This window comes from Tenrec ecaudatus, chromosome 1 (genome assembly GCF_050624435.1).
Source record: "Tenrec ecaudatus isolate mTenEca1 chromosome 1, mTenEca1.hap1, whole genome shotgun sequence".
Lineage (NCBI taxonomy): Eukaryota > Metazoa > Chordata > Mammalia > Afrosoricida > Tenrecidae > Tenrec > Tenrec ecaudatus.
Genome location: NC_134530.1, coordinates 160,760,848 through 160,772,561, shown reverse-complemented (window position 1 = coordinate 160,772,561; position 11,714 = coordinate 160,760,848). Strand labels below are relative to the sequence as shown.

At 56.3% G+C, this 11,714-nt stretch overlaps 1 protein-coding gene and 1 non-coding gene across 2 annotated transcripts; one reads left to right on the top strand and one right to left on the bottom strand.

The window, feature by feature from the left end:
* Positions 1-3,135: 3,135 nt before the first annotated feature.
* On the bottom strand, positions 3,136-9,206 carry RIIAD1 (regulatory subunit of type II PKA R-subunit domain containing 1). The gene is made up of 4 exons (XM_075540601.1): positions 9,123-9,206; positions 8,642-8,718; positions 3,972-4,018; positions 3,136-3,244 (listed from the first exon to the last, which is right to left on the bottom strand). Exons 1-4 carry the CDS (start codon positions 9,204-9,206, stop codon positions 3,174-3,176), a joined length of 279 nt encoding a protein of 92 aa, XP_075396716.1. The 3' UTR covers positions 3,136-3,173.
* On the top strand, positions 4,656-4,816 carry LOC142437978 (U1 spliceosomal RNA). The gene has a single exon (XR_012782472.1). It is a non-coding gene; the product is annotated as a U1 spliceosomal RNA (small nuclear RNA).
* Positions 9,207-11,714: the final 2,508 nt, after the last annotated feature.

The window sequence follows — 11,714 nt, the reverse complement described above, 5'->3', positions numbered from 1 at the left end:
GTCTAAATACATCCTCAACCAACGCAGGGGGTGGGTGGGCAGGAGAGCCAGCGGAGGGCCAGCGGCCAGCTGGTGAGACTGGCTTGCTTGGATGGCGGTCCTTCCATGCCTAGCCTCCTGGCGTCCTCCATCAGTCGGTCTTCCACGCCTTCACACTTTCTGCATGCCAAGCTCAACACGTCTCTTGGCTTCAAATTCTTCCCCGCTGGCTCTCCATCGCCTGCTTGATACAAACTTAAGAATTTTCATCTCCACCGCCTCGCCCAGGCCCGCCCACTGGCCCACTGTCGTGGGCCCCCATGTCCTGTCCAGCGTCTTCTCCCACTGCTTCCACCCTGACAACCTCCCACAGCCCTCCCCGTACTGAGGGCCCCCCATTGTCCGCTCCACTCCAGCCCCCACCCGGGAGGCAAGAGGCGGCTGGAGAAGTGCCAGAGCTTGGGCTGGAGCTCGCTTGCAGTTTACCCAGCAAGTGGTGGGGGTCAAGTTCAACCCTTTCTGGTTCCAGGGCAAACTGGGGGCTCCTTTTCCACAGGGCTGGCCACAGCAGGGCGGTCCAGGTGCCCCTGCTCATCCTGTGCCCCCACTTGAGCAGGTGGGTTTCACGCTTAGCTCGCCTCTAGACCTGGTCTTCAGGCCCAAAGCAGGAAGCAAGGGATGGGCTCTTTCCCACCATCTGTTTTCAATAAAAAGCAAGCTTCCCTATGCCGGCCGGGCTGAGGGAAGGTGGTCCTTACCGTGGGCTCAGTCAACCCCAACCACTCACTGCTCTGAACAAATCACAAATCGGGAGTTCTGTTAAGCAGAGGAAGGGAGAAAGGAGGAGGAGCAGGTGACACAGGGTCTGTCCCCCACCCTCATCCTGCTCGGCCAAAGGGTCCCCAGACAACCCTGCCCTTGTCCCCTTGTCTGCCTGGTACACAATTTGCCCATCGTGTGCCCACTCTCTCCAGGAGGCCTGGTGTGTTTTCTGGCCCCTCACCCTAGCTCTCCTGGGTTCACACGGGCCACAGGGACAATTCAGTGAAAAAGAGACTGTCAAGCAGCTGAGGAGGTGACGGTGGTGGCCGATTGGGGCGTGGTCCCTTCTGTCGTGCAGGGGCTTGGGGAGGCAGCCCTGACCTGGCCGCACTCAGCAACAGCACAGCCATTCGGGTGGTGCCTGCTCAGCCATGCGTGCTCTCCCTCCCGCCAACGCTCACTGCGCACGTGCTGCGTACAGGCCTCTGCTAGGAAGCGTGCGTTCCACAGCGAACGGGCTCATGTCCCCCGCAATGAGCTTCCGGTCTAGGAAGTGAGCTATTTGGAAAATGCAGCCCCATCAGGCCTGGGACAGCAAGATGCTGGGGACATGGGAGACAAGCAGCTCAGCCGGACACCCGGATGTCATGGCTCCCCGGGCCCTGGGTCTCGGCGTGTACCGCAGAGCAGGTGCACTGCCGCCAGGACTGGTAACCCTGATCTCCATCACGGTTCAGGATGGCGGGGCTTTGAAATGTACTCTAGTTCTCATTGCCTCGGCACCACCGCCTCCAGGAAGGGGCTGCTGCAGGCAGTCCGGTTCGGGGGCACCCTGACAGCCCCTTTGCTCTTCCCCACACTGGGGCAGCTTGTCCCAGGAAATGCTGAGAGTCCTCTTGAATGTAACCCTTCACAGCAGAGGTCCTTCTGAGAAGGTTTTGTTTTCTGAATGCTTCACCTGGATCTTCTCAACAGGGCCCCTCAGCACGGGACTCCTGGGCTCTCTCCCCCACCAAGGTAAGGCAGGCAGAGACCTGGGCAGAAACAGCTCCTCCCATGTTGCCATGGGGATGCTGCAGGGGGACACAGGTAAGAGGTTCCTCAGGCCAATGGCATAGGGGGCTGGAGATGGCAGAGAGGTCTTAGACTTCCTGAGCACTAGGCTGGAGGAGGACCACCCCCCAAGGCTGTCTGATGACCCACCCCCATCTCTCAGGCAAAACTCTGATGGACAGCTGCTTCCTAACCTCCTTTGGGAATGAAGTCTACAACTACCCCTCCTTGGCCCCACCCCCACCCACTGCCCGCCCTGCCCCATCACTAGCTAGTCTCTCGGTTCACCATATGCATGACCCGGGTTTTTCCACGTCTAATCCCTGATCCCTGTCTCTCTTGCTGTCCTTCCTTCCTGCCCAATTCCTCTGAGTATTGCTTCCTTGGAAATAAAAGTTCATCAGCACCCTCCACAGTCACCAGAGGGAAGATGAGGAAAAACCCCAGGCCAGCAGGGGCTGAAGGGTAGAGTCTGCTTGGTCCTGCTCCTCCAGGGGCCGCCATCCCACTCTCCCTCCAGGGTATAGCAGCAGGGGCGGCCCTGGGAAGGCTGGGCTGGAGGGGCAGGACGGCCAGGGCTGTATGCTTGCCCGGTGACTGGGCTGGCTGAGGCAGAGCTGGGGCAGCACAGTCCCCAGGAAGGGAGTCCCCTTCTTGGGAGAGAAGCGCAGTGCTGAGAGCAGGCAGAAGGGTGTTTAATGAACCTCTTCAGGCAGAGCCCGGGGCAGCTTGGAACCCCAGGGGGGGGGGAGAGCGGCAAAGCACTCCTGCTTCCAGATGACCCTGAAAAACAGAAATGGTTCTGCTAAATTAGGACTGTGGCTTTTTTCCTGCCTTTTGCTAAAAGGGGGGGGGGCAAACAAAAACTAGCCTTCAAAATAATTTTCAAAATCCCCTCCCAGAAAATAGACCGTGTGCCTGGTTTAAAGGCACAAAGTGCAGAGAAGTACCCAGGCCAAGATGCAAATGAGCCGGATAGAGCCCCACCTCTCCTGGAAGCAAAGGGCAGCTCCCACCTCCCCTTGCCCCAGAAGCCCGAATGAGAAGTACCCCCTCCCCCTGCCCAAACAAGAGCTGAAGACTGAAGACCCAGTCCCTGAACCACTCGAAGGTCACCAGAGTGACACTGCTGGCCGTGGACAGGCTAAACAAAGCCCTGGCCACCCTTCACTGTCCCCATCTCCCCCAAAAGGAGCAACAACAGGCCCAAAGTCTGGTTTGGATTTCTGACTAGTTCCTTCCAGCCGGCCAGTTACTCCCAGGGCCCAGACACCCCACATGCTGCTGTGGGTTCAGGAGCGAAGGAGCCAAGCCCCGGCTTCCGCGTGAGGTCCATACCTACCCCATTCCGGCCGGTGCGTTGTGTGTGGGGTTGCTCATTAAGTCCCTTTCTTTTCCTTCATCAACTGCAGGTGAATCTTCTTGGGAAGTCTTGGATCCGTGAAATAGTCTGGGATAAGAACCAACAGGAAGAAAGCCTCTGGACCAGAAGGATAAAGCCTGGCAGGAGCTGCTCCCTCTGAGAAAATGAGGATGCCCTCGGGGACCCTGCTTCGCCACCTAGTACGAGCTGTCCCAGCAGATCCCCATAGTCACTGCACTGACTGGAGGCTTCCCAGGCAGGAGGGCACTGGGCTAGTACCGTGCTCTGGCAGGCTCCCACGGGGTGAGGGCAGAGGGCTCGAGTGCCCTGCAGTGCCTCCTCCAGCTAGGACCCAGGGAGCCACCAGCCCTGCGGCCCCTGCCCATGCTGTGACAGAGCTCTCAGAGACACCACTTGGGGAGCCTTTAAAATGATGGCTGTTGTCTGTCCCCCCCCCCCCCAACCTCCAAAACACACACAGTAAATACAAATCTCTGGCGGTCTGGCCTGGGCAGCTGTATTTGTGTTTTTAAAGTTTCCCAGATGATTCAAATGTGCAGCCCAGAAAACCTGCATGCTCCTGTGGGACTCTCAGAATTCTTAACAATCTCACCATTAGGAAGTCTGCCTCATTTCTTATCTGTCCTCATAGGGGGGGTGGCTAGCGACCAACCGAGGGCAGAGGGCTTAGAAACTGAGCTTGCTCAGGGACTCTGGATGAGGTTCCTCAGACTCCAGAGCGAGTGGGTGGTCTAAAGCCACAGTAACACTCCAGGTGTTAGCAGACCTCCCATACTGATGCTGGCTCACGTACCTGCAGCGAATTCTGGGATATTCTCGGGCCTTTTCAGAAACATTTCTCTGGAAAACATGAAGGGCAAGGTTAGGAGGGAGAGCAAGCTGTAAGGTTTGTACTTCCACAGAGTTACAGTCTGGGAAACCACCACAGACCCTGCCCCGCAGGCTCACCGACTCAGAGGCAGGGAATGCCGCTGCTGCAGGGGTCCATGCTGTCACCTAGTGCATTCACCTGAGATGCGGGACCCAGCCTGGGAGTCAACAAGCCCACGGGCTCCGGACCAACAGACTCTCCCTTGGGACTTTCCTTCAGCTCAGCCTGGGGGCAGTCAACGGCCTAGAGGAACACACACCTGGGGGCTGTTCACCCCACAAACGCTGGGCTGCAGTCAGGCTGGGGTTGCCATTCATTCAAGACCCAAACCAAACAATCAAGCTTACAGCCATGGAATCAATGCCGACTCACAGGGCCCTCAGGACCCTCTGGGGTAGAACTGTCCTGTGGTCTGAGACTGGCACTCTTCACAGGGAGAGAAGACCCATGGTTCTGTGGAGCAGCTGGAGGGTCAAACTGCCAACCTTGGGCTTGGCGAGACCATGTGTAACCACTACCCCACCAGGCTCTTTAAGTGCTAGGACAGGAGCGTAACCAGTGCTCTGGGCGCTCAGAGAGAGCCGCTGCAGGGAGCACCTGCCATTGAAGAGCCCCTGGGGGAGATGCCAGGATCACGAAGGTGGTTTTCCCAGGGCCAGGCTCATCCATTGCACTCCGGATGTGCTGACCCCTGCGATTTCCCCAAATGTGGGAAACTCGACTGCATAATTTGTGGTAGTGGGGGACTGCGTTCGCGCTCTCCCCTGAGGGGGGGAAAAGAAAAAGAAAAGCCCCTGGAAACATGCCTGAAGCTTCAGCAGGCAGGAAGAGGGTTGGGGGACCAGAGCCTTCCAGACGCAGGGGAACAGCAAGAGCAAAGACCCAGAAATAGACTGGAAAGTGCCTGCTCAGGCTGTGAACCCCCCCAGGGAAGGCACTGGGCCGATCCCCCTGGTGTCCCAGGGGCAGATGAACCCCCAAGGAGCGAGGCTGGAGGTGTGAAGAGGGTGGGGAATGGGTGGGGAGAAGTGAGAGTGAAGAAGGCTGTTTCCCAGGGCTTTGGATGCCAGAGGGAGACATTTATGCTCTGTTCGGAAGCCAGCGGGAATCTGCGAAGGGCTGAGGCACAGTGAAATGAGGTGTGTCGGATAAATTCTTGGGAGCCATGTGCCAGTCAAGGCGGCTGCGATGGGGATGGAAGAGCGGATAAGGGGTGTCTGGTGCTGCCATGGGGGAGCACTTGGCTGCTAACGGAAAGGCTGAGGGCGAGAAAGCACTGGCCTTCGGCTCCCGTAAAGATGGCAGCCTAAAACGCAGAATGGGTCAGTTCTACTGTGCCACATGGGCTGGCTGTTGAGTCAGAATGGACCCCGCCACGCCCCCCACGACGGCTCACCCCCAGGATCTTCCACAGCATTGCACGTGAAAGCTGTCCGTGTAAACGCTGGGCAGAAGTCAAGCACAACCAAGTGCACACAAGTAGAGTGGGGTCCTGTGCACAACGAGGCGAAAGGAGCTGGTGTGATCAGAAGCGGGGATAGCAGGTGCCTTGGGTAGTGAGGTTAGTGGTGACTGGAGGGGTGGTGAAGGTCTGGGGTGCTGGTGTTCTCTTTCTTGATCTGGACATGGGCACCCTGCGAATGTTCAGTCTGTGAAGTCACCCAGCTTTACACCTTTGACATGCCCTTTCCTGCCTGCGGATGTATCAGACGCCTGGAGAATTTTCTTTGTGGTTTTTTGGGAAGCCACTGGAAGGTTTTTTCCAGACCAAAAATCACACGATGAGTTATGCGCAGAGCTGGGTTTGGAAGGTTCGCCGTCTGCGAGGTGTCTACAAACACGTCTATGGGAGCCTTCTGACAACTCTCTTGCCGGCTCAGCTTCCAGGCCGAGTGCCTGGATGCCGGAAGCAAGCTAGATCACCAGCCTGTGCACTTCTCAGTCCAAACTTTCAGGGGAGCCGTGGCTGAAGAGCCATTAACCCACGACCTCTGCCCTCAGGAGCAGGTTCCGTGGACGCATAGGACCCCTTGGACCTATTCTCACCTGGAAAGGGGTGAAGTGACAACGAGCTACCTTCTGTAGAGCTGCTGGGAGGAGAGAAGGTGAGCCAAGGTGCCAGGCACTGAGTGGGCCCCAGGGACACGAGCAGAACCCACCGGCGTGGAGCCTTTGGTCTGGTGGGAGAAACTGAGGCCTGACAGTGCAAACACCCTACAGTGTGTTAACTGCTAAGGACGGGTCCCAAGCCTGCCCACAGCCTTAGGACCCGTTCCTAGACATAGTGACCCTCCAGGGCCCAGAAATGCTCCCCAGGCTTCCCAAGGCTCGAAATCTTTATGAGGTCAGATTGTCTTATGTTTCTCCCTTGGAGGGCATGGTGGGGTTGAACTGTCAGCCTTGTGGTTAGCAACCCAATGCTTAACCCATGGCACCACCAGGGATCCTGGGGGAGTCACACCATACCTGGAAACAGAAGTCAAACATTGTTTACATTTTACCTGTGTCTGTAACTCACTGCCAATCCTGACTCAACGCGACTGTGGTAGTCAACTTGAGACCGGTGTCAACTTGAGACTATTAAGAGTACAAGGGTAGTCTAGCCTGTCAATCAGGTCACTACGGAGATAACAGCTCACTGGAGGTCACTCTCTTTCTCTGCTACACATTCCTGTTGACAAGCCTCATGGAGCTACACCGATGGAGCCAGAGGCCTGGAGCTGGAGGAGCCATGTAGAGACCCCTGCCAGTGCTCAGATGCTTCCACCACTGGATCCACAAGACTTTCTACCCCCTGGCCTGTGATCTTCCTGCATGTGGCGTCATTGGATGTGTTGCGTGAGTCTGAATAAGAATTTAAAGACTGGTATCAGGCATGTGGGCTAATTTCAGATGCATGGACTTGATCTGGACTGGGCTGGGAGGTTTTCTCAATATACACTTGCTCTTTTATATAAAGCTCTTTCTTATACATGTACGAGTGGCTCCCTGGATTCGTTTCTCTAGCACCCCCGGACTAGCACAGCAACTCTATGGGACGGTAGAATGGCCCGTGGGTTTCTGAAATCCTAACTCATTCCAGCAGTCAAAAGCCTCAATTCTCTCCCAAGGAGTAGTTTTGAACTGCTGATCTTGTAGTTAGGAACCCTACTCGTAACCACTCTGCCACCAAATCTATAACCAAAGCGTATCGGAGACAACTCTCTACGGTTTCATCCATTGCCGTGCCAGGACCTCCCCTCCATCCCCTTCCCTCCCCTCCTTCCCCTCAGTCCTTTGCCTTTCAGGCCATTCGGAGAGCTGTCCATTCAGGCAAATGTCAGCAGAAGGTTGTGTGTGTGTGTGTGTGTGTGATATTCTAGACATGGTGGAAAGTGGTTGTGGCAGTTAGATTTTATGTCAATTTGTACTTGTGTGAGGATGGAATCCAATCTGTCCATCAGGCCCCACCCTGAATGATGCCTCCGGGGAGGTGTGGCCTTTTTATGAGGCACTTAGGGCTGGGACTCTCTCTCTGCCCCTTTGCCTTCCTGCTTGCTGAGAGTCGGCCTGCCTCCAGGGACAGTCCTGGGTGGGCTGCCCCACTCTTGGCTTCTGTGTCATCAACCTGCTGTGTCATCAGCCTTAGTCCAAGGAGGGATCCAGCCACCATCACACCTGTGAATTTTAGCTGACGGGCTGGATGCATTCTGGAAATTAAGCTACTTCTTGATATAAAGGCCCTTCTTATACCTCTATGAGTGTCATTGGTCCTGTTTCTCTCGATGGCCTGGCCCAACACAGCAGTATTCGTCCCCCAATATTTACCCCAGGAGGATTCCAACCCTGGAGTCTTTGAACAACAATGGGCAGGACCAGGCATTACTTTTCTGAATTTCTTTTTAAAGCTCTGGTAAGAGCCCTGGTGACTCTTACCCGCAACCTCACTGCTGACAGCAAACCCACCGGTCACTCCACAAGAGGCCAGGCAGTCGATTCTCGGATCGAGTTGAGAGTCTTGGAGACGCAAAGGGAAGTTCTCTCCTGTCCCATGGCATCGCTGGGTGGGAATCAACTTGATGGCGGCAAGTTTTTGTGTTAGTGATGCTGTTGGGGAGACCTGGTGCCACAGTGGGTGATGTGTCGGCTGCTAACTGCAAGGGGGAGGTTTCCATGCACCAGATAAGGCTTTCTGCCCAGTCACCATTCCGGCGTCTCCACCCTGCTCTGCCCGCACCGGTTCTTGGTCTGGTTAGTGAGCCTGCGACGCTCCAGGTGACCGCAGTGCTGTGCACCTCGGGGCTGCCTGGTGTCCACCTACTTCCTCTTACGCGTGTCACAAGTTATATATCGATGCTTGGCGGTAAAATGAGAGACGATCAATCTTCAGAAATTTAGAGATAACTGAAGGAAACCTCATAGAGATAAGCAAAGAAAACCCTGGGTACTTCTAACTGGGTGAGGGGGGGGGAGCAGACAGCGATTTTCTAACTGTGATACTTAAAGGAAGCGGAGGGAGTGCTTATGTAGAGAGCAGGGGGTCGGTCCGTCACTCAGCTATCTCCCAACAAGCTTGGGTAAAAGGGCCCTTGGTGCCAAAGGCAAGTACCCACCTGAAGAACCCCCCGACTAGCAGCTCCACCTCTTTATGGGTCCTCAGGTATTTTTCGTTAGCGATCCGAGTCTGGATCTAGGAGCAAGAAAAAGCCACGCTCCGGCAGGGCGGACTCCCGAGGCTCGCGCCCTGGAGGTGTGGCGGGCTGGGGAGGAAGCGTCGCTTGCCGCGCCGCCGCGCCCCATCCTCGGCATAGGAAGCCCCCATCTCTTTCTCAGCATCGCCGCGCGGGCGGGCACCTTCCTGGTGGGAGCCCCCCACCCCCAGCCGTCGCGAAGTGTTCGCATTTGTAACTCATTTCGGTGCCGCGAGGGCAGCGCGGCCCGTTTCCTCGGCGGGACTGCTCGGCGGAAGGCGCCTGCCTGCCTGCCAGGGTCCCACGGGGTCCTGGGCGCAGGCTTCCGCGCCCTCCTCGAGGGGTCCCCCCGGGGCCTCTGACCCCACGAGCTGCCCTCGGAGGCACGGCCAGCAGCACCCACCTTGAAGTGGCGCAGCTGCTCCAGCTGCTCTGGACTCAGCACCCCCACGTCAAACGCCAGCGGCCGGCTTGCCGACCACGCCATCTTGACGCGGTCGTCAAGGCGACGCGACGCGCGGCCTGCGAGGCCCCGCCCCTGCCACGCCCTACCGTGACACGCCCCCGCCACGCCACGCCACGCCCCCGCCACGCCACGCCCGGAAGCGGGGAGCAGAGGTGCGGGCTGCTCTGCAGGCCCCAAGTCGTCTCGAGGGTCTCCCAGGGCGCTGCTGCCCCGGCTGCGAGCAAGCGAGGGTGCTTCCTTCGTTAGTGGGGTGCAATCGCCAAGGGCTGCCTGAGAGACTGGAGGCCATGGCCCGCTGGTGCTGACGAGAACACAGAGGTCAGAGGGAAGAAATGACTGGCTCTCGGCCGCAGCACGTGGGCCCACGAGAGTTCTTCCCACCGTCCTTTGGACGGGGGTCCACGCGTACTTACACTGGTTGTCTATGGAACGAACCTTTCTTCTTGAACCCACCCAAATAGTTTTTTGGTTTGGTTTTGTTTAGCCCTAGAGCAAAACTGGAAGAGGTTCTTTCAGCAGGGTTTGCAGAATCTGGCTCCTGACCCTCCCCTTGGGTGGACGCTGGAGGAAGCCAGTACTGGGGAAGGAGCCGCCCAATACCATCTGCCGGACAGTCTCGAATGCACGCTGCGTAAGAGCAGCCTAGGGGGTCGGGAATGGAGTTCTGCAAACTCAGAACTCAACAACGCACTGCTGTTCAGTGGACGCCGATTCATAGCAGCCCTATGGCAGAGAGTAGACCTGCCCCTGTGAGTTTCCGAGAGGCTGGTGGTTTCGAACTGCTGACCTAGAAGTGAGCAACCAAAGTGTAACCACAAGGCCACCAGGGCTCCTATGAGTTCTGCGAAGAAAGGGCCATCTGCAGCCTAGCGGAGCTGGTGGACACGCTGGCAGGAGTTTCCCCTCTGGGACTGAGTTTCCTGAGATTTTTTTTCTCTTCACACTGGACACCTCATAAATTCTAAGTTACTTCTCCCACGCTTCGGGAATCAGGGAGGAGTAAGGGAGTTGGTCCTGAAAATTTGTTCTTCTGATATCTGATGAGGAAGAGGGAGACTCAACGCCAAGAGCCGAAAACAGCTGCCTGAGGCAGACAGGAGCCTGTCTGCCCCATATAAGGCCTCACAGAAGGAGGGAAAAGGTAGTCCAAAAGGGATGGCAAGGAGATAGCAGCAGGAAACACAAGCTCTGCAAACAGCATCCGTCTGTCCTTCCAGCAAGGAGGGGTGGGAGGTGGACAAAAGAATATGAAAATGTTGATAGTTACCACACCAGAGAACAACTCAAAAGGAGATTAGGCCAACAGGGAACCCTGTAGAGGTTGGTAATCATTTGCTTGCCTGTGTTTCAGCAGTGCGATTGACCAGAGTGACGTGGGTACAGAGCCACTGGGTAGTTCCTGTTGGACAAGACCGGCGTCTTCTGTCCTACCCTCACCCCAAGAGGAGCTCACGGGGGACGCTCCAGAGCAACACCAGGAGCCACCTGTGGTTCTTGGACACTTGTGGTGGTATTCGCCCGAATTGAGAGGTGCTGAAAACGTAAGATATGTACCAGGTTATTTACAAGGTGTGTTAGTCCAGGTAGACTAGAAAAACGAATCCAGAGACACTCATATGTGTGTAATAGTTTTATATCAAAGAGTAACTGTATATTAGGAAAACAGCCCAGCCCAGTCCAGATCAAGTCCATAAGTCCGATAGCAGCCATATGTCCGATACCAGTTTATACTTTCCTCTGCAGACTCACTCAGCCATGCAATAATGCTGAATGCGGGAAGTTCACAGGCAGTGGGTGGGAAGTGATGCAATGGCAGGGGAAGCATCTCAGTGCCTGAGTGGGTCTCCACATGGCTCCTCCAGCTCCAGGGCCCTGCTTCCATCAGTGTAGCATCATGTGGCTTGTCAGCAGGAAGACAAGCAGAGTGTGTGTAGTGCCTCTAATTGAGGTCATCAAGCTGCGACCTGGTGGACAGGCTAGACTCCACCCCTCCACAAGTTGACACTAGATTATGTGACTATCACAGGAGGGAAAGTGAAAAAGCCTTGGTACGTGCGTACGTAGTCGTGGAAACCTTTAGTGATCATTAGATTTTCTGCTACCTTGATGCACCTGTGTGAAGGCCTGCCTGCGCAGCATGCAACCTCTCTCATCAGGACACCATCTAATGAGGTCTCCTTGTGAGTGTGACCTTTTTATAAGAGAGGCTGTGGAGGACTGCTCTCTCTTGCTCCTCCTCACCTTCCTGCTTGCTTGGCTTCTGTCTGGCTCCCCAGGGGGGAAGCCCATGTGGCTTGCCAACCCTGGGAGCTGTTGGCCCCCTTCCATGTCCCTGCTGACCTAGGATCCAATTGATTCTGCACTCACCGGCCTGAGACCACTCAGCTTCCCACATCCCCCTCCCGCTGCATAAGCCGGTGGCAGCTGTGTGTCCGAGGGGACTCCTGTTGGCATCTGACCCATGGACTTGAGTTGGACTGGGCTGGGCCACTTCCTTGATGTCCATTCCTTTCTTGATGTCAGCTTATT

Coding starts and splice junctions, on each gene's coding strand:
- RIIAD1 (XM_075540601.1), bottom strand. CDS start 9,206: ATGGCGTGGTCGGCAAGCCGGCCGCTGGCGTTTGACGTGGGGGTGCTG. Junction 4,019..8,641: donor CTAGTCGGGGGGTTCTTCAG/GTGGGTACTTGC, acceptor CATGTTTTCCAG/AGAAATGTTTCTGAAAAGGC. Junction 3,245..3,971: donor TATCCCAGAATTCGCTGCAG/GTACGTGAGCCA, acceptor TTCTTATCCCAG/ACTATTTCACGGATCCAAGA.